The sequence below is a fragment of the Oenanthe melanoleuca genome, chromosome 4A (genome assembly GCF_029582105.1).
Source record: "Oenanthe melanoleuca isolate GR-GAL-2019-014 chromosome 4A, OMel1.0, whole genome shotgun sequence".
Lineage (NCBI taxonomy): Eukaryota > Metazoa > Chordata > Aves > Passeriformes > Muscicapidae > Oenanthe > Oenanthe melanoleuca.
In genome coordinates, this window is record NC_079338.1 from 13,319,371 (window position 1) to 13,341,074 (window position 21,704).

Genomic DNA, 21,704 nt, shown 5'->3' on the forward strand with positions numbered 1-21,704 from the left:
CAGTATTTTGAATTTAGGAAGGATTATTATTTAATCACTTTAACATGAACTCATTGTGCATCTGCTTGGTGTTGGGTACTTGACTGTTTTGCCCAAAGAATGTTCCTACTGTATATATGGAAAGGAGAATGTACAGACTTCTTTAGGGCTGGAGTTTCTGTCCCTGAAATACATGTTTCATTATATACGTTGGCTTGAGTCTTTCTGGAGAAAAATATTTTAAAGAAATAGACCTTCTTGTCATTGATTGAAGTGTTTTTGATTCAAGAATCTTTTTGAGGATAAGGTAGAGAATGCAGTACATTAACTAATCAGATTTTTATTTAAACCTGAATATGGAAATCTTTCATTTGCTGCTCTTGTTCTCGTTATGAGTTCTTCCATTTTGCTGTTATTTCAAAGGTACAGTTCTCCTTGGCTTTATCTTTAAAGATCTGTAAGAGCTGTAAGATGAAAAATAGTTTTCTTGGACAGCCAACCTATGGTGATCAGCTGCTCCTTGTACCTTCAGCTTTCCTACTTCTGCCTGGGGAAATGGTGCATGTTTTATTTTGCAGGCAGTTGACCACACTGCAGTGAGATCAAACAGAGAGCTGGAAGCTGAGCAAACATTTTCACAATGGGAAAATAGCAGAATCTCCAAATATCAGTGAAGACTCTTACTGTTTATTTTATAAAGAATATTCTTATATTCATTGGAGTTCAAATCAAGAAATGTAGGCTGGGAATAGTGTTTCTTTAGTAAATGTTTTGTTCCCCCATGTGCTTTTGTAACAACATAACACAAATGGTCTTTGCTGGAAAACACTTTTTGGACTCCAGCCTGGCTGTTCCCAAGAACGTTGATGGGTGTTTTTGCCAGACAAAAGGGAGCAATCTCACCTATATTTATGGGTCCATAGAATTCTGACAAAACTATTTTGGTAACTGTTCAGTTAAAATTATTTAAGAGAAGCTTCTTTCGGATAAGACAAACCATCTTGTTTGGGATTTGGTCCTATTTCACTCTGAAAAAATACCATTAGCTGGGTCAGTTTTACTCCGAAACAGTGAGCCTATGCTTGCACTTCATTTTTGCCTTGAGCTGACCACAGGTGTGGGAGGTTGCTGTGGCTCTGCTGATGAGATGCTTTATTTTAGGTCGTGATTGTGTGTGTGTTGATGGTGTTTTACTGAGAATTACCTGGTTCTTTTGGGCTTCCAGGGCAATTTAATCATGAAACTGAACCACTCTTGTTGAAAGTCTGTTCTTTCTTTGTCCCATTGCAAAGTTTTCTCTCTTGTATCCCTTGCATGAATCTCAAGCTTGAAGAACTGGTTAAGGGAGCTAAACTTGATCAAAATGCTTTTGTTGTATCATCTTATGATAATTCTCCATTCTGAGAAGAAACCCACCCAGCTTAGACTTGTCAACTCAACAGAAGTATTGAACATCACATGTCTCTATTTGATTCTTATATTCTTTTACAGTTCTGAACATGACTATCCTAAGACCATTTACAGAGCCCACGGTGTGTACTAAAGGTTGGCAATGGGATACAGCTGCTTAAAAAAGCCCAGGAAAATCCTGTCCTCTCATGTTCTTGCACAGCTGGCACAGTCAGCAGGTGGTTGCTGCTGATCCCAGTACACAGGGAGGAGAACCTGCTTCACCTGGAGGATGTGTTGCTCAGAGATTGTCCCAGCACAAGTCAGGCTGTCTGAAATGATCCTCTCCATGTCTGCGTGGCTGGGATTTCTGGTGGAGCATGGGAGTGTCTCTGGTGCCAGATGATAGTGAGCCTGGCTGAATAACTGCTTGCTTGCTGCAGGAGTGCCTTGGAGAGTACAGTGTAATAGCAAGGCTGAGAGTTATGGGAATATCCAGCACTTTCAAGCTTTGGTTGTTTTAGCCAACTTTAAATCCTGTACCAATTCCCTGTGAGCTGGTCTTCTCTAAAATAGCCTCCCAACTGTGCAGCAAACCACTTTTAAGGGAAGGGTATGTGAATTACACCTGTTGGGCCTGCTTACCAGCAGCTCCTGAGTGCTTGGTTGAACTGATCCATCCTCATCACTTGCTGTTCCTTTGATCCTAGGCTTTGTTAGCAATAATTTTTTTAAATACCTCCAAAATTTTAAGCTGTTACACCGAGACGCTAAATGGTGATTTAGTTCTCACATGGGGTGTTTGCAGCCACTCCTTTCTTCCCTTCCAGATTTAATTTATGGAGAAAAGGACAAAAAGGGAATGAGTATATGCCAGAAGAGGTAGTGACATTATGCTGCTTTAATCTTGGTTTCACCTTTGCTTTTACTTTGGCAGCTGCATTTCTGATTTCCAAACTTGGCAGTTTCTCCTAAAAAAATATTCACATGCTAAATCCAAATACTTCTATTAACAGCATCATCTCTACAACAGTTTTCATGGTAATGCAAAGTTTTTCCAGTGCTTGACAGTGTGTGTATTTCTTAAGTCTCCCATTGTAGGTGTAACAATGTTTCAAATCAAGTTGTGCATACCTGGATTAGGTGTGTGCAGCATGTAAATGGTGCAGTTCATCCGTTAATCAGGAATATAATTAATTTTTGTTGGGAAGAGAGATAAATGCCAACTTGCAGTTGATTGCAGTTTGCTGCTAGAATAACTAATAAGCTTTTTTGTTTTATGTAACAGGCTGGATGGAAGGAAAACCATGCAACATTCATGAATGAACTGAAAAACCTTCAGGCTTCAGGACTAACAACCCTTGGTCAGGCACTCAGGTCATCGTTTGACTTGTTAAATCTCAATAGATTAGTGTCTGGAATAGACAATTATGGACAGGTAACAAATTTATCTACAGTCTTCTGTCTTTTATATTTCTATGGTTTTTTTAAATAACAGTTGGTGGGGGATTTTGATGGTTCATTTTTGCATTTAACTTTTTTTTTTTAATAATGAATAGCTCTGTATAAGAGCTTGAACTGGGAACTCTTCTTTTATTATTATGGCTACTGAAAAGACCCTGGGATTTTTTTCCTTGCTGAAGTACAAAGAGGCAGAGTATAAGTGCCCCAACTGCAGACACACAGGAGTAGCCCATTTTGTGTAGTTCTGTGTGGTTCCACACCTATTTAATAAAAAATTACAGGATTATTTTGAAAGATTGCTTATCTTACTTTTTATTTTATAGTGACAAAAATACAAGCCTCTAAGCCTGTGTGTTAAGGGTGCTCTTGCCATTGTTGTGCTTTTGTCTGTAGGGAAGGAATCCGTTCTTTTTGGAGCCATCTATTTTGATTACCATCACAGATGGAAACAAACTGACAAATACAGCTGGAGTCCAAGAAGAGGTAAACTTACATTAAATTCTTTCAAGTTATGATTGTGCAAGTTGGTGCTATGCTGAGATGAATATTAATAATTTTTTTTCCTGCTAATTGTACCCCTTCATCGTTGACTTGTTTTTATAGAGAATAGAAACCAGCTATCTTATCACTGTTCATAGTCTGTAAGGGTTTTGAGATGAGAATTTCAGATAAATTAGTGGACTGGAGAGAAACAGGATCTTGTACAGATAAATGAATCAATTTGGATATGATGTTTTTAGCTGGTTTGTCAGATATGTAAAATGTTAAATCTCTTTTTCCCAGCTTCATCTTCCGTTGAATTCTCCTTTGCCTGGAAGTGAACTAACCAAAGAACCATTCCGCTGGGATCAGAGGCTGTTTGCTCTGGTACTGCGTTTGCCAGGAGCTGCATCTGCTGAGCCAGAGCAGCTTGGGAGTGTGCCTACTGATGAATCTGCTATCACACAGATGTGTGAGGTTACAGGAGGTAACTGGATGCTTTTTCCTTTGCTTCACATTTGGCATTTGCCTTGAAATATTTTTCCTTTAATTCACCTTCACCTCTTCCTGCTTTCTCTGATTTGCTTTGTGTCCATGTGAATCCATGTGGTGCTTTCTTGGATTCCAGCAGCATAGCAGAACTTACTTCTATTTCAGATCTAGATGTGAGAGCATTTTCTAAATGCAGCAGGTTTTGGAAAATTTCTTTAGTTATTCTGGAGGTTGGCTTTGCTCATCATGAGAGGTTTTTAAAAAAAAATTATTTATTTAATAGTTGAATTGGGCAGAACTGCTATTAGTGAGATATTAATTCTGCTGCAGGGCTGATAAGCTAAATTTAATCTTTAAAAAAATAATTCTGGAGCCTATTGCTTGATATGTTGATTAGAATTTTTTTTTTAATTGGTGCTTGGAGAAGTTGTTGTGTGGGAGGAGGAGGTCTGGTTAGACAAAAGAAGATAGATTACATAGTCTTGGTGAAATCAGGCCTTCCTAAGGGCCTCTATAAACTTGGCCTTGGTCCAGCCTTAATGACCTCTTTTTAGTAACAAGTAAAATCTCAGCAGGTTGTAGGGTTTGGTGCTTTTTCTTGGTTGGATTGCATTTGCAAAGTACTTTGCCTTTTACATAAACTTGTACAGAGTTTGTTGCTGTTATTTCAGATAAAATTACAAGCCTTGGCAATATGACTTAGGTAATAAAACATCTAAAGTAAGAGTACTCAAAATTTGCTTTTCTGTTTCCCCATGTAATTTCTCTCTTGAATAGGTCGTTCGTACTGCGTTCGGACACAAAGAATGTTGAATCAATGTTTAGAATCTTTAGTTCAGAAAGTCCAAAGTGGAGTTGTTATTAACTTTGAGAAGTCAGGACCAGACCCAGCTCCTATTGGAGAAGGTACAGTAATTCCTGGGTTTTTTTCCCCTGCTCCTAATGTTTAAGACAAAATGTTTTGTTTGTATGTAGGTATCCTTAAGTGTGTTCCATGTCCTTCCTGCCACCTTTTCCCTGTAGTGTACAGGATGATGCCATATGTCTGCACATGCTTGTATAGATCATCTACTGCTGGCTGGCTCTGTGTCACTCCTTTTACCTCTTTTTTGGATGACTGAGGAAAGTGAATGTTTGCAGGAAGCATTTAAGTTTGAATTACAGTGTTGTCAAGACTGTACTTAATTAAATCTAACAGTAGTGTATTTAAACACTTAAACATCTCTGAAGCAATCTCAATGCTTAATTTTCTGTACATTTTCATTCTGCTAATTGATCACAGAACAGTAAGTTTCAGGTGAATGGTCTTAGCTGCAAGTGAAAATATGTGCTAAGAACAAGGAATTACTTTGCTCCCTGTGAGTCAAGTGCATAAGAGGGAAGAGGGAATTGTACTCTAAATGTGAAGCAGATCTTCAGATTGCAGAAGTTTGTGGCTTAAAGGAAGAGGAGAGGGCTGACTAGTTCCAGTTTAGGAAGTTAGGATCCTGGAATATCAGAAAACATAATAGCTTTTAGCATCACCTGAACATTCTAGCAAAGCCAACTTTATTCCTGCTTTCATTTTTGTTTTTCTTCTTTTGCTTATTTAAAGAATGCTTTCCTATAATGCTGTGCTAGACAGCACAGCAGCAAATTCCCGTGTCTCTGGTGGGCCAAATGTTCTCTTCTATGTGGCAAAAAAACTGGTGAAATTTGGAGGGGTGGGTTTGTTTGCTTCATTTTTGTCACATTTGAATGGTGATGGACTGTGGATATGAATGTGTAAAAATGTCAAGACTTTTCATGTCTATGGGAGTTGAGGAAGTCCTAAACTAGAGAGAAATACAATAGGATTTACCCAAGCTGCAAAAATCACTGTTTTTATAGTGCAGAGAAACCAAACTGATGTGTCACTGAAACATGGTTTCCACAGTATTACTGGCCAATTCTCTACAGCAGGGAAAACCAGTAATGTAAAGTTTTTATAAAAGAAGGAAGATTGGTTAAGTGGGTGATGTCTTCTGTGCTGTTTGCTTTGAAGAGCAGTCTTTGAAAACTAGAACAGATGAGTTCTTTGTCCTCAGTGTGCAGGGGTGTCTGTGCTGGTGGACTGGCAGGGAGTGCTGGCCTTTGCAGCAGACTGTGGAGTTCAAGTGATCTGTGAATTCTTGTAATTAAAAATGTGGCAAAAGCTGCCTATTGTAAGATGGATCCAGCTTCTCCAAGAAACTTTGCTCCTCTTTAAGTTTGCAATAGGGTCAGCATCAGTCAGTGAGCATTGCAGCCCATGTAGAAATGAAAATGCCAATTCTCAGCCTTTCTAGGTGCAGCAGAACCAGCAGCAGTAGCTTGGTGCTGCCTGTGGGAGCTCAGACACTGAGCTTAAGCAAATATATTTTCCATAATATGTGAGTATGCCTCACTGCACTCACTGTGTAATGGCTGTGCTACAGGAGCAGAAGGGAGATCAGGGCAAATATTGTAAGTGTTTCTCAGATGATTGTGTGATACCCCTGGATCCATAGGTTATTTCAGTCTCTGATGTAAAGATCTGTATGTCTTTGGAACAAGAGTAATGAAATGCCGTACTAGCTGCTAATACAGAAATTTTGCTATCAGACAAATGCATGCATGTAGCTTTTCATTTTCTTTTTGTTTGTTATTTTGCTTTGTTTAAATTTTAGATGGACTTGTTGATTCATCCAGGCCCATCAATTCATTTGCTTCTCAGCCGTGGCATAGTTGTCATAAACTCATTTATGTACGGCCTAACCCTAAAACGGGTGTTCCTGTGGGGCATTGGCCAATCCCAGAATCTTTTTGGCCTGATCAGAATTCACCAACACTGGTAAGTAAAATAAGAACTGAAATAAGGATTCTGCACTAATAGTTGATCAGACTGAAAATAGATAATGGATAGAGTAGTTTTTACTTTCTCTTTTATAATATGATGTGACTTTGTTTGAGAAGGTTAAAACTGTTTTTAACAGAGTGATGTGGATACTGTAACCTGTGACATTTCTTGTATCCAGAAAGTTCACTTCCATGTATATGGTTAGTTAATTTGCTGAATGGTTTTTAAAGATTATAGAAATGAACTGTAAGTTACTTCACGTACCACAAATCATAGTGAGCCTATTAAATTTTAATCAAAGCTTTATAAAATTCATTTACATGGAAAAAGGAGTAATTGTTTTTGAAAGAAAATCAACCATGGGTTTTTTTCCTCAGTATTACTTTATGTGTGGACTCCTTTTTTTCACTAGTAGGAAGAATTAAAACTGAAACAGAAGAGCTGCTCCCTGCAGAAAATAAGGAGAAAGCAGTATTAATTTCTCCTTTTCTTACTGAATTGATGACACATTTGGCATGCCTTACTAGCCTTTCTAAACATCTCTCTTTTGTTAGGCATGTTCTGTTCCTGCACTTTGCAAGTGCATAAGGTACTGTCTGTCCATTCCCCTTGCTCTCACCTCCTGATTAAAGAGGAGGGGAAAAAAAAGAGATTTGTGGAGAATTCTTTGTGAGATTCTTTGTGAATTGAGTGCCATCTCACATCTGTTTTTCTGTGAACTTCAAACTGGGAAGAAGAGTTGAAGTTTCCTTTAAACCTGTCTGTATTGTTGTAGCTTGATGGACATGAAGCTTCTAACATAGAGATAAATAGTGGCATATTGACCATGTTTTTGTCTTGGTAGGAAGAATGTATCAGTGTGAGCATTTTTTTTCAATTAGAGAAATATTTAGTTAATCTATATTCTGTTATGGGAACTTGTATTTATATTATTGAAGGAATATTATGGAAACTAAGTGTTTTAAGACTTATAGGATGGTGAAATATCCACTTATGGATGTTTTTAAGAGAATTGGTTTGTTTACCATAAATATGTGAAAACTGATACCTTTTCCCCCTTTTCAGCCTCCACGCACAGCTCACCCCGTGGTGAGGTTCTCCTGTGTGGATTGTGAGCCCATGGTCATAGACAAGCTTCCTTTTGACAAGTACGAGCTTGAGCCTTCACCCCTCACCCAGTACATCTTGGAACGAAAGTCTCCCCATACCTGCTGGCAGGTACTTGCCCTTTTTTTGATTCTAGAAATGTAATCTGAGGTACTTCAGTCTCTGCAAGCCTGGAGAATTGGGGTCTGGTTCAAACTCTGCACCAGAAGAGAAGAAACATGTCAAGGTTTCACTTACCTCCTTTCTAAGAGAATTATCAGGAGTCAGAATTGGGTGTTCCCTCCACAGGCTTTGTAATCTCATTTAATTCTCTTTCTAGGTCCATCTCATTTTGCTAAGAAATATGCCCCCCAGGTTCCATTTTTGGCTAAATTGAAATTCTCTGCAGGCTTCCATTTGCTTACAGGGAAAACCCAGCACTAGTTTCCATCATGTTACCTAATGAACAGCTGCAAATCATTTTCACTAGATGGTTGAAGCTGCTGATGGGAATTGAATGGAAGCTGTTGATCCTGTTGACTAGATTTGCCTTGAAGAGGTCAAAATTCTGTTTGCTGAAATTCTTTGACACATGTTCCTTTTGTAGTTTTTTTATAAGTTTCTGTGTCCTCTGTAAAATCAGGCTCCCTTCTTTGTGGTGTTTTTTTAAATATTAGCCCAATGTGTACACCAGGAGTATGCTTGATATGGTTCTTTAGCTGGAAAGGTGAATTTGGAGGTGTCTCTGTTTTTGTATTCCTAATAAATACTACAACTTAGTTGAAAATACGTCATGCCATATTCAGAAGAAAAACTAAAGTTACTTTAAAAAAACCTGATTTCAGAAATGTCCTTTAAATATTCATAGGTACATTATTTGCCTGAGTTACTAAAATTACTCCGCTGTTTTTCAAAAACTGCTTTTTTTCTTCCAGCTACACATCAGACCCTTACAAATCAGAGGAATAGGCTCATTGTCATAGAAACCATGTAACAAACCCTGTTCCTTATGCCCTGAAAAAATAGAGGAAAACCACTTGCTATTTGCTGCAAGGTTTATTTTTTTCTAGGAAAACTATTTTTGACTTAGATGTGGGTTATTTTGCTTGCCTCAGTCAACAGCATCTACCATTTTTATCCTGTTGAAATATTGTTTACATATATTGCTTTTCAGGGTTAAGACCCTCATATATGTGCACTTAAAAAATAAAATTTTAAGAATGTTGGCATTGGGCATAATCAAGACATTTCTTGAATGGTTATTTTATTTAATTTCTATGCTTAAAAACGTTTTGCATTTCTTTTTATCAGTGTTGTTATTATAAATACTAGTTATGCTATTTTTGTGTCAGGAGACTGATTTCAAAGAGCTTGTTTATTTAACATTCCTCCAACATATGTCCCCTAACCTATTTTGAATAATTTCAAAAACTCTTCAAAGCATCACTTCACAGTAGTTTCACTAAAGTAGTAAAGATTACTCTGAAGAGCATTTCCACTCTTGCTGGGTGTGCACTAAATGTTTTGTGACTATAGAATGTGAGTCCATACTCACCCTGATGTGTTCAGGTTTGTCTGTGCTTGGTAATTTGCTGTCTTTAATGCAGTTGGGTCCAGATTGATTTGAATTTTTAAATATCCCATGCTTAATATTCTTCATGTTCTTCATTCTAATACAATGATCTCTCTTATTCTTTGTCAGGTATTTGTGAGTAGCAGTGGAAAATACAGCGAACTTGGCCACCCGTTTGGGTATTTAAAAGCAAGCACTACTTTAACCTGTGTAAACCTCTTTGTGATGCCTTACAACTACCCTGTTTTACTTCCACTGTTAGGTAGGTAACACATCTGCACTGGACTGCCAGTGCAGCTGCTTCAGAGTATAAAAGCAAAACAATAATGGTTGGTGTTCTGCCTTAGTTTGAGCCATTATAAAATAATGGAGATCAGAGAGTAGAGAATGTTGCAAACTCTTTTAACCTACTTTGGGAGGAGAGGATTTTCATACCCCCTCTCCCTTTTTTTCTCTCCAGCAGAGGAGGAGAGCTACCTGCTTCCAGTGCATGTTTGATGCTGTTCACCTCCTAGACACGTAGCCTCTTCCTTAACCTGGAGTAAGCTTCAACCTCCATTCTTTTCCCTCATTTAGGGTGTGGTGTATCCAGGTTTTGCAGTTGCTCTTGTAGCAGCTTATTTTTTACAGGAAGATGAGATGCAGTGTTTGTCACGGGTGTTGGGAAAAGGGAATTCCCTAATGCAGTTTTAGAGCAGTAAGAAGGAATTGAGCAGTGGAACAGTCTGCGTTTCTTTCCTGCCCAAAGGACCAGGTTTTGCTTTTGTTTTTTTTACTCCCACAATGAAATTATTTTCTAAGGAAAGATGATATGAGAAGGTGCTGTGTGATCTACTGCCACAGTAATTGTGGTTGGTAGGGATCTGACATAAAGGTAATGGCAGAGAGGAGTTTCCAGGGTGCCACTAACCCTTTCAGTTGCAGATGCTGTAAGGCTTTTTTGTTCTGGTTTTTGTGGGTGTCTTTAATGACACAGAAGAGCAGTGACCAAGAGAATTGAGTCTTACTGTCTTACACAGGATTTTTTTATTAATTTCTAGGAAAAAAAGATCAGAACACAATTCAGGAATGCTTTTTCATAATCCTGGTCATAACCAAGAAAGAAGAAATTTTTGCTTGCTGATAGCTTGTCTTTTGTAGTTATCTGTATAGCCTGATAATTGTCCCAAAGTGTGCAAGGAGGATGAGCGTTTTGGTGAATTTGTGGTTCCTAAAATACTGCAGCAGATCCACTAGCTAAAAAGCCATCACTGATCCTAAATTAACTTCCCTGTTCATTTTGATGTTGACATTTGCAGTTCTGCTGTGTCTTCTCTGGCAGCTCTTGTCTTCCCCCTGCTTTTTTTTTTACAGGGGTGTAAAGCTCTTCCTTTTCTTTGAGGAAAGGCACTTCCAGTGTGTGTAGTGCTATTCTGCAGTTTAGTCACCTGATAATCCATTTCTTACATTTCTGAAGGCTCTTCACAGGAAAATGCAGAGCTTCCACATTGCCTGAGTTGTAGAGTGGATGTTTTCTTGAGGGCATGGATCACATGCATTCTATATTGTTCATGCAAACACACACAGTGTCACCTTCAGATCTCCTTCCAGGATTTGGTTTATCCTTGGTCTCCAAGACATGGTAGAATTAAGTTCTGTGGAATATACCTTCAACACAAAAGTAGATCTGGGCCCTTATCTACTTAGCAGTACAGAAAATGAGTGAGATGATAAGCAACATACCTGGTAAATTATTTGTGGATATTTTTAGCAATATTGGCTCTGTAGGTAGGTAGGAACTGTGTTCTCCTTCATACACACTAGTAGTGGATACTGATGGCTCAACAGAGGACTGATTGGAGTGTGTAAAACCAATTTTTCATTACTCTCACCCAGATTTAAAAGGATGTGAGAGCTCCCAAGAGCAGAAATCTGCTCCATTCAGCCACTACCTCCCATGTTGGTGCATCAGTGTGGTTCTAGTGGCTTCTGCCCTACTGATAGAATGTTGTGTTGGAGGACTGGTTGGGACAGTACCATGGATAGTCTGCCTTTGTTCCTTCTGGTGACTTTCAAAGACAAAACCACTTTACAACTGTATATTTGTACTGTATTATCAGATGTGTTCAACCTTATAAACAGATAGTAAGATTCTTAAGGATTTTTTTGTTTACATTTTTGTTTTCCTCCTACATTCCTGAGCAGGCAAAGTTCTAATTCTCTTTTTGAAAAGCAGTGTAAGACAGCCTTAAAAACAGGTAAGATAGATAGGCATGAGGCAGCTTGCAACTGGTACTCATGCAAACTGAAACAAGTTGTAATGGTCTGTGGCAGAAGGAGGTAAATTGTACCACATACTGTAGCTTTGATGATTTTATGTCTTGGCTTCTGCAAGGGTGGATTTGGGAATGCTGTAGCTTCTGCTGTCTTTTAACTTACAGAGCCTTCATTCAGAAGCTTTGTAAGGGAAAGGAACCAATTAATAGGACTGGATAAAACAGTGAAGCTCATGGACTCGTGTGTGTTAATGGACTCATGCATTGTGTTTGGTTGGCTGATGAAAACACTGGTCTCGGGTCCATTCCCAGCAGCTCCAGTTTGCTTTCAGAATGCTAGAGAGAAGTCCTGACTAGCCTGGTGATGGTTTGCTCCCAGAACTGAGGAGGTGGAGTGCAGTTCTTTCTGTTCAGTGGGAGGCTGCTGAAGGCAGAGCTTTTCACAGGCAGATGCTACTGTTCTTCAATGCTGAATGCTTGGCCCACAGATGATTAGAAATTTCCTCTTGAAGGATTGTTGCAAAGCTGTTATACTTCAGGTGCTGTTCTGTTTAAAAACATTTGTACGGCCAAGTTCATGAAGAAGAACTTGAAGGAGGGGTTTTAGGGAGAGCTAAGTAAAGATGAGGTATGTTTCTAAATGCTTCTGCCTTGTCTGAGATGTTTCCTTGGCTCCTTTTAGCTGCATGGGTGGGAGGACAAGCACTGCTGGGCAGTAAGAGTGACTGTTCTTTGGGAGTGTCAGCAGAAGCAGCAGTGAAACAGCCATGCAGAAATGCCTTGAGAAGATGGTTAAATACCCTTTTTCTGTGGGTCTAAATATGCAACAGGATGAGCTTTAGAAAATGTCTGCCTGTGAAGGACTGCAGCATGGACAGTTTCCTTTGATGCTTTTACAGGCTCTGTGAGAGAACCTGCAAGTGATGATTTTATGTTCTGGAAACTTAAGGGCTATGTTCGCACCAGTGTTCTCACCCAGCATGCTGTAGCTCTGGGAGGGACAGCCAAATACATTTTGATACCTTTTGTATCAATGGGGAAACTGACACAATGCCTTTCTTAGGTTATGATGGATGCTGTTTTCCATTGCAGTGCCTTATTTTTGGCTAGGTGGTTTGTTCGCAGGAAAGGTTACTGTTTCCTGTGAATATAAAATCAGGAATCTACTACCTAGAATAGAAGAGTGTCTCTATTAGTGCATAATTAGGAGAATTACAGGGGTCAAGAGGGAATGGTGGCATATTTGCTCAGGTGGACTTTAATGTGAGTGGTGATTAAAAAAAAAAAAAATTTAAGTTTTACTTTGGGTTACATGGTGCATGAACTATTGTAATTTAGGCTCCAGCTGAACTACTTAAATTACCTGCTGACTCTCTCTCTTGCTTTCTTTTTTTAAGCTGTTCACTGATCTTAAAGGGTGAATCCAGCCCCTTTCTATAGTACTGAGTGTTAAAAGTGTGTATTGTTGTCCTGTTTGTCATAATTTGGTAGGTTTGTACATTAATTTGAAGTGGATAAAGACTTTGCAATACAGTTTGCAGTTAACTGGTCTGTGTGGTTTTACCTGATCCCTTGAGTTGTTGCAGCTTGCAGCCTGTTCCTGATAGTTTTTAATACCATGTTTCCAATTATACAGTGCTTTTAACTCCCTCGGAGTTCAGAAGTAAAAAGAATTCTGCATTAAGTAAACTATGCAGAAATTAGTATGTGCAAATAATTAGGTAGAAGTAAAACTAAATTATGTAAGGGTTTTTTTCAATACTTCTTGATTTTTATCTGCAAAAGTTTGGGGTTTAATTTGTGAAATACATAGTTAACTGCATTATTGTTAGTCTGCTTATTTGTATAAATCATCATGTGCAGCCCAGGGCACAGGGGAAAAAGTGCCCTTCATGTGGCTGTGTTGCAGTCTGCTGACAGTGTGTGTCTCAAACTCTCGAGGCAGAGGCAGGTAAGATGCTGATGGTGAAGTTCTCTTTGAAACTTGTGGCTGTGTTTACCACCCTGTTGAGAGGGTGGCAGTTCCTGCAGTGGGTTTGTGCTGTGGGGAGACTGATTTTAAAAAGTTGAAGCTCTGTAGAAGTTTGAGATTTTTTTCCTAGGATAGCAGAGATCAGGGAGGTGCCTTTTCATTTGATGTCTGGGAGTAGAGCTGTGGATTGGGACCCCAGCTGGCTGAGCTGAGAGTGGCTGGGCCATGTCACAGTGCCTGTGTGCTCTTACTGGTACAGCCTCAGAGCAGCAGGTGAGACCCTAATCAAGTGCTGATAGGGAGTTTAAGGGGTAAGCTGTGCTCAACCAACAATAGACTAAAATATTAGGACATGCTATAATACTGAACATGTTGCTTTCTAAATTGTGGGGGTTTTCTTATGTTGAATTTTGAGAGGGGTGTAGTTTAAGTTGCATTTTGCTGCAAAAAGGTAATAGGTCTGTGAGATAAGAATGGATGTTATTTTATATTTGCCATATGTCATTATATCATCCCAGGATTTTTTGGATAATAGTGCTAAGCTTGAAGCATGTTGAGATTTTAAATTGAATTTTAATTTGTCCTCTCCAACTCTAGCCCACTTTCTTCAGGCTAGGGAAGAAAAGAAGTAGCATCTGTAGTATGGTTTTTATATGTAATCCAGAATTCATTTAGATTGGAAAATACCTGTAATTGAGTGTGGTTTGTCTATGAGAACTTGGAAAATAGTATCATAACATCTGTTCAATTTGTGCAGAGCACTGTGCAAGTCAAATTTTCTTCTCCATATACGTCTTCCTGAAAACTCACTGTGGAGAAAACAATTTCCTTGCTGCATCTGTCTTTTGCACACCCTCTTCTGTGCATCTCTGTCTCCTGCAGCTCTCCCCAGTTAATTTTTGGACATCCCTTTCTCCAGACCTGCATATCCTTCCATTAGCCTCACTTTGCCAGCGTGTTACTATCCTACTAAGAAGAACCTTTATTTCAGTGGATAATTCATAATTGCAAATGGTAAATTGCAGGATGCTGTGTTGGGTGTAGAGACCACAGTCACAGTTCATAGTGTGCACAGCAAATAGGCTTCACCTCAGCCATTCCTGAACGGCCAGGTGCACACCTGGAGCCTGAAACAGTACCCAAAGGAAAGAAACATCTGGCTGCCCCTCTTTTTAAAGGACAGCAGGTTTTGTAGCTAATTTCTGTCTCTTGTCTATACCTATGGGAGACTTTGCTGCCCTGGCATGAGGCAGGTGTTTTGGCTGGAAGTAACCCCTTGTCTGCCAGGTGCAGCTGCTGCTGATGGCAGCAAGTCCAGCAAAGCTGACCAGAAGGATTCCCTGATTTGACTTCTTTTATTCTTTCTCTTTGATGCCAAAGAATATTTTTACCGGAGACCAGAATTCATCATACAGGTTGAACAGAAGAAAGCTGGTTTGAAAATGGAAATTGAACCAAATTAATGTTGTTTGATTTAATCAGATACAGGGACTCCCTGATGTGCAAGAGAGAGGCAAGGGAGGTGAAACTCTTTAACAGGTGGATTTGTTGCACCTTCCATGCTGCTGGTAGTGTGCAGTGTTTAAGTCTGGTGTACCTTGTAAGTTTGTTTGTAATGGGGACTTGCTCTGGATTGCCTACTGCAGCTAGGACTGGGGATTCCCAATCCTTCACACCTCAGGTTAAGAGCAGGTTTTGGGGGGAAGCCCCATTGGGAGATGGGTGAGGGGAGAAAATGGGGGGAAACCTGCCACAAACTATTTTGGAAAAAGCTGAAGTTCTGGGACTCCATAAATGACACTTTCTTTTGTTGTTTTCCTTCTTGCAGATGACTTGTTTAAGGTTCACAAACTTAAGCCAAACCTGAAGTGGCGACAGGCTTTTGACAACTACTTAAAAACAATGCCTCCTTACTACTTACTGGTATGTTCCTCTTCTCATCTCATCCTCTGGGGTGTAATGGCTGGTGTGACCAGAGTCCTTTGCATCATACCTCTTCCTAGTAAATTTTTTTAACATAATTATGATGGCATTATAGGTAGTTAACATTCTGCCTTTCAGAGGTATGTAGATTAGAGCAAACATTTTTAAGAATTTTAAAAAATTGGTAGAAATACTGAGGAGTAGTAGTAGCTATGTTAAGATATTAAGTGTTTAATAAATGTGTTTTCTGATCATTATATATTAAATTATTTTGATTAAAAGTACTTCAGAACATTCAGAGAAGCCAAATTTGGCATTATTTTTGTAACTGGATAAGGAAAGTGCAGATTAGGTTTTTTCTTAATGTGGGTGAAGTGCTAGAACTTGGGAAGCTGATATTGACTGGGCCAAATAAAGGGTGGAGGGAGGCACTGTGTCACCTTCTATGTGTAGCTTGGACAATGCACCTCAATATGGACTTGCATCATCCCGGCTATTCTGGACCTGAGCCTTTGAGTGGAAATTGCCAGTGGCACCATGCTGTGTGGTGTCTTGGTGATGTGGCATAATGTCCATTGTGAGCTAGTTAGACACCAAACTCATGTCACATGTTATCTGAATAGACTTGAATTTTAGTGGCCAAAAGTGGAAAAGCTAGAGCACTAATCTATGTGCCTTAGCTTCCTATAATTGAGCTTATAAATTTCTTTTTTAAATACTTATTCTCTTACTATTGTGTATTTTGTTTTCCTTATAGCCATTAAAGAAAGCCCTAAGGATGATGGGAGCTCCAAATCTGATATCAGATAATTTAGATTGTGGACTTAGTTACAGTGTTATCTCTTACCTTAAAAAACTCAGCCAACAGGTAGTATTGATGAAACCTTTGCAATTAGAAGTGCGTTGATTATTTAGTTTGTGGTAATCTCATTATAAAGCAGTTAATCCCTGTGGGAGTTCATATGGGTGTGCAGCAAATATTGTAATTGAAGATTGATGAGCATTTCCACTGCAAATATGGATGAATCCATTATGGTTCTGTAGCCAGTGATTGTGCCTTCTGTAAGTGGTGGAGAGGAATGCAAATGAAACGTTCTTCAGCTGTACTTTGAATATCTGCTAGACTTTAAACTCTGAAGATAATCACTAATTGGTTTTATGGCTGCTCTTGCCATTGTTCTTCACAGCTGAAGTCAGAGGCTTGCTTTCAGTCTCGTGTTTATTTCCATGTGTCCCTTGGCAATGTGTATTTTCCAAAAAAAAAAAAAAAAAAAGTGTTCTTGTCCTTGGGGGGATAAAATCACAGTCCAAGCTTTATATCTGAGCTTCCTGTTTCCTTCAGGTCAAAGTCTTTCTGTGTGTTAAATGTGACCTGTGGGAAATAGTCCTATGGATCTTTTTGCTAAGACTGCCATTCCAGGTGTAAGGGCCTGGAAGTTCTTCCTCCTTAGCATGAGGGGCTCTTAAAACTCAGCAGTTCAATATCTAGAAGGCAGTGGGGAAGCAGTGCAGCCTTTAAAATTACAAAGAAAAAAATCCTCCGCCTTAAAGAATGCACAAAATACATCCCAAAGCCTCTGAATGACTGAGAATCTACTAGACATAAAACTTGCTGTGGTATTTTGGTGATCTAATGTTATGCAAATTCATATGATTTATCTGCACTGTGGAGTTGGACTGACTGGAGATGGCTGCTGTGGCTCTCACAGACGTTCTCAGCACATGGAACAGTTTGAGTGTGTGGAATGCATTATAAACTCCTCTATAGGCACAGGCAATTCCAGAATTCTGCTGTGCTCCTGCTGTCCTTAAATTCAGTTTCCCACAGATAATGAAGTAAACTCTGCAGAGGAGGAGATCTGGGGGAAGTGGCTTACAATCACAGTGGGTTTTGGGGTTTTGGTTGGTTGGGTTTTTTTTTTTTTTCCTGTGGAAAGTATTGCTAGTGGGTAAAAAAAACCTTAACTCTGAATACAGTTAGAGCTTAATACATTAAAATTCTCTGTAGCTGTAATAAGAAATCTGTTCTAATTGGAGAAGTGATACATTTTTAGAAATGTACTCATAAAACAGATTTCTTTTGCCACTTTTCTTATATTGATACAAACATGCAAGGCAAACCTTAGTTCATAGGTTGCTTCAAAAATAAACTGAAATTATATTACTATATCCAAAAAATACTGTTGTTTTAGATGCAATTTTATTGTAACCTAAGGCATCTTACCTTCCATTTTGCTTTTTCTTTCCTCTTAAAAATGGTTCTTCAGGGACACAGGAGAGTCACAGAGTTGCAGCAAAATGAGGGATATTCACAGACCTCCTACTGGCATATAAATTTAGATACACTGGCTAAATATTTTTCCATATGCTAGCACATTAGGATTTCTTTATGCTTGAGATCTAATCTATGTAATCCAATATATCCCTGGGTAGGTAGTAGGGTACTAAATTCATAGTTTTATTCTGCTAATGTACTGTGTGTTTTGTACTGGAAATGTGCAATGCCTGCTGATTCTTTAACTCACGGTATGATTCCATTTTAGACAAAAATAGAATCGGAACGGATAATAGGTTCAGTGGGTAAGAAAGTTCCACAAGAAATTGGAATAAAAGTGAAAAATCACTCCAGTGGCCTCTCCTTGGTACACAGTAGGGATTTTAAACAACTGCTGCAAGGGATCACTGGGGAATCTCCTCTGAGACTGTCGGAAATGAATGTTAAAGAATTTGCTGGATTCCACATAGGACTTTTAAACAAGGTAAACAGCACTGTGATCTTGCATGATTAAGCAGTTATTCTTATCTGTTTTAAATGGATAGCTTTTATGGATAACTTTTAGTGTAGAAAGGAAGTACCTTTGCTGAACTGTGATGAGTACAGGATAGACATAGAGGGAGAAGAGTAAATGCAGTTTTTTTGCACTTGATTTTGGGATACTGTTTGAAAACCCCATGGTAGTAAATGAAAATTACTGTGTTCTGAGTGCCAGTCTCTGCAAAAGACAGCTATTGTTGTTCATCCATGAATTAATGTGCTTACTCTTAATGGAGCTGAAAGCGCTAATGCTGAATAAGGTCATGTTGGAAAGACAGCTGCTTGTAGCCAGTTACGAAAGTCTAAAGTTACTTAAGAATATTTTTTAAAAGTTAATGTTATTACAGTTCATAGTGGAATTTCTCCATGCATGAGAACTGATGAATTAACTGAAAGTTACTTGTTTTGTTACAAAACTAGGATTTGAAGCCACAGGCATTCAGAAATGCATATGATATTCCTCGTCGCAGTCTTCTAGACCAGCTAACTAGAATGAGAACCAATCTTCTGAAAACACACAGGCTTATCTTGGGGCAGGATGAAGGTAAGGAGTCACAGTTCTTCATAAATAGCTTGAAGAGAATATAGCTAATTCTGTTATTTTTTTAAGGTAGTGGTTTTTGTCTCTGGTGTGGGAGCAGAAGTGGCCATTGCATGTCTTGCTGAGTCAGACAATGCCCTTTTCTTGACTCTGAAGGGGAAGGAAGGAAATCCTTGCCTTCTGTCATGCAAGATGTCATGCTTGCTTTGAAATTTAAAAATAAGTTTCATGGGAGGGCTTTCACATTCATCAGGGTTCTGTAGATGTGTTATAAAGTAATGGGGGCTTAAGGCAGAGAGGAGCTCTCTATGCTTTTTTGTGAGGTGTTGGTGGTCTAAAGATGCAGTTGTCAGCATAGAAATTAAACTTGCTTATTTTTTATTTTTCTGCCAATTAAGCTCCGCTCTTGCCAGGCTTATTTCCACAATTGTAGTCTTCAGTTCATTCTCTGTAGTCAAAAGAAATAATCAGTTCTAGTTCTTAAATGCTAACACTTGAAATTGAGGTGTGACGTTTGTATCGCCTCAATTTTAAGACTAAATTAAGTTCTCTTTTCTGTTGCAGACTGCCTTCATAGTGTTCCTGTTGCTCAGATGGGAAATTACCAGGAATACCTGAAAATGATGCCTTCACCTCTTCGGGAAATTGACCCAGATCAACCAAAAAGACTCCATACATTTGGCAATCCATTCAAACAGGACAAGAAGGTAGGGGGGACCTTGCTGGCTGCTGTGTATATTTGATGCTACTTGAAATAATTTGTGAGAACAATTTCTCCCCACAACTATAATGTACTGCTAACCTGTGCAGCCTGTGGAAAGGAGGGATGTTTCCCAAGAGGAATTTATATGGAATTGTGCTGGTTTAGAGTGGCACTGGTTACTGGGTATCTCAGTTCTGAGAGCTGTCAAGTGTTTGAAAGCCACTTGAGTCTGAACACAGAGGCACTCAACTCATCAGTGGATTGGTGAAACAGTTGCTATTTTGTACTGTTACTTAAATTACTCCTTTTTTTTTTCAGGGTATGATGATAGATGAAGCTGATGAGTTTGTGGCCGGGCCCCAGAACAAGATCAAGCGTCCCGGGGAGCCCAACACGCCGGCGTCGCTGAAGCGGCGGCGCAGCATGTCCCCCCTGCTGCGGCGCCCGCAGTCACCGCCCGTCGTCACCAACCACGTGGGTGGCAAGGGGCCTCCTGCTGCTCCTGGCTCCCCCTCCTCCCTCAGCCTCAAGGGTGTCCCAGCAAATAAAGGTATATGAGCTGTGGTACAGCAGCTGGGGTGGTGGGGGGATCTGGGGAGGAAGGGAAAAGGTTCTGCCAGCGCATCTGTGCTTCGCTGTCACGTAGGAGTGGGTTTCTTTTGTTGGCCTAGATAAACGGGCTGCTGCTGCAGCTAATGAAATCAGAAATTAAACTGTATGGAGGTAGAAAGTATCTCAGATAAGGTTTAGAAGATAGATCAGGTTTTAGGTTTTCTTTGCATATTCTGTGGCAAAGAAAGAAAGTTAAAATAATGTTTGTTTTATTTCCCACAAATGGGAATTTTCATACCCACCTATTTCATCAAATGGATTCAGAAGAAAACTCCATTAGCTGGGTTTGGGGAAGAGAAGGAAGACATGAGTTTACTTAGGAGTCATGACATTGCACTAGGAATACAGAGTATAGTGGCTTTGCAACAGTGATAGGAGATGTAACAGTCCAAAGGGGAAGTATTCCCTTGGTCACATCCACAGCTGAATAAAAGTATCAGTGTGTTGTCCAGCACTGTCAGATTGCTACACAGCACTTCAGACAGAAAGGATGCAGAGCTACTTCTATTTGGTTCTTTTGATGCTGCACTTATGCACCAGTAAGATACGTATTTTTCACTTGTAGATACCAATAACAGTGTTGTCCAAGATGGCAATGGAGAGAAGAAAGCAGAAAATTGTCAGTCAATGGAGAAGCAAATTGATGGCTTGCCTGTGCAAATGGCTCCTGTGGTTCCAGCTGCTGTGGGAGAGGATGAGATGTTACCCAACGACTTAGACTCCTTACCTGTTGAATTCAATTGTTTAAGTGAAGATGGGCTGGATCATAAACCTGGTACCAACGCGATTGTTCGAGGGCCTCTGAATTACAGTGTGAGTGGAGATGACCAAAAGCGGGCCATGGAGTCTACTTCTGAATCTGTGCCAAATTCCTTTAAAATAACACCTACCATGTTGGAGGGAAGCAATGCTGACATCAAAATTAAAGTGATGAAAGAGGTTCGCAAGCCTGGAAGAAGTAAGTTATTTGGGTTTCTTTATTTCAGTAGTATATATCATAAGTGATGTGAGAGAGAAGACTTTTCCTGGAAGGAAGGAGCTATTTTCAATATACACACGACTTCAGATTCAGATTAATTTCTGGTTGCTCATAAATGAGCAATGGAGGGGCAAAAAAAGAGGAAATGCTGGGCAGGTGAGTTGAAGTTCAGACTTGTGCTTGGGAGGTTGAGTGCCAAGTCACCCTGTTTGCCTTCAAAGACATGTTAACTGGTGTAAGAGGTGCCCTGTGAAAGCAGGACCTTTCAGAGGTTTTGGTTTTGTTACCAGTGATATAATGAGACTGAATTATCTGCCTTAGGCTGCATTGCTCCTGTGTACACAAAGTGTGCTTCTTGCTCTGTGTCCATCAAAATTCCCTTTTCAGGGCAAAGGCATATCTCTTGGAATATGCTTGAGAGGGAATAGCAGTTTAGTGCAAGTGATTTTTTTTTTTTTTAATTTTGTGATGTGTTTAATTTTTTAATTGGTGATGAGACACTAAGAACTGCAAACTCTTAAGAACTGAAGACTACAAGTGACATTCTGCAAAATGGACTCGTCCAATTTTATACCAAATTCATGCCTAGTTAGTGGTGATGTAGA

The 21,704-nt window shown here is 39.4% G+C and overlaps 1 protein-coding gene across 4 annotated transcripts in view; it reads left to right on the plus strand.

Moving 5' to 3' along the window:
• LOC130253055 (integrator complex subunit 6-like) overlaps nucleotides 1-21,704 on the plus strand; it is a 39,454-nt gene that overhangs the window by 15,480 nt on the left and 2,270 nt on the right. For 3 of the 4 annotated variants that reach the window (XR_008840503.1, XR_008840504.1, XM_056491309.1), the window contains exons 3-16: nucleotides 2,657-2,806; nucleotides 3,226-3,315; nucleotides 3,616-3,799; nucleotides 4,582-4,710; nucleotides 6,471-6,634; nucleotides 7,706-7,858; nucleotides 9,429-9,561; nucleotides 15,355-15,449; nucleotides 16,207-16,317; nucleotides 17,993-18,208; nucleotides 18,685-18,808; nucleotides 19,370-19,512; nucleotides 19,827-20,058; nucleotides 20,686-21,078. Coding sequence is in view for 2 of the 4 variants with exons in the window: in XM_056491309.1 (XP_056347284.1) it covers nucleotides 2,657-2,806; nucleotides 3,226-3,315; nucleotides 3,616-3,799; nucleotides 4,582-4,710; nucleotides 6,471-6,634; nucleotides 7,706-7,858; nucleotides 9,429-9,561; nucleotides 15,355-15,449; nucleotides 16,207-16,317; nucleotides 17,993-18,208; nucleotides 18,685-18,808; nucleotides 19,370-19,512; nucleotides 19,827-20,058; nucleotides 20,686-21,078 (2,317 nt within the window). In the remaining 2 variants the exon portion in view is untranslated. The remainder of the gene's footprint in view (nucleotides 1-2,656; nucleotides 2,807-3,225; nucleotides 3,316-3,615; nucleotides 3,800-4,581; nucleotides 4,711-6,470; nucleotides 6,635-7,705; nucleotides 7,859-9,428; nucleotides 9,562-15,354; nucleotides 15,450-16,206; nucleotides 16,318-17,992; nucleotides 18,209-18,684; nucleotides 18,809-19,369; nucleotides 19,513-19,826; nucleotides 20,059-20,685; nucleotides 21,079-21,704) is intronic. The other variant, XM_056491311.1, reaches the window with a different exon arrangement.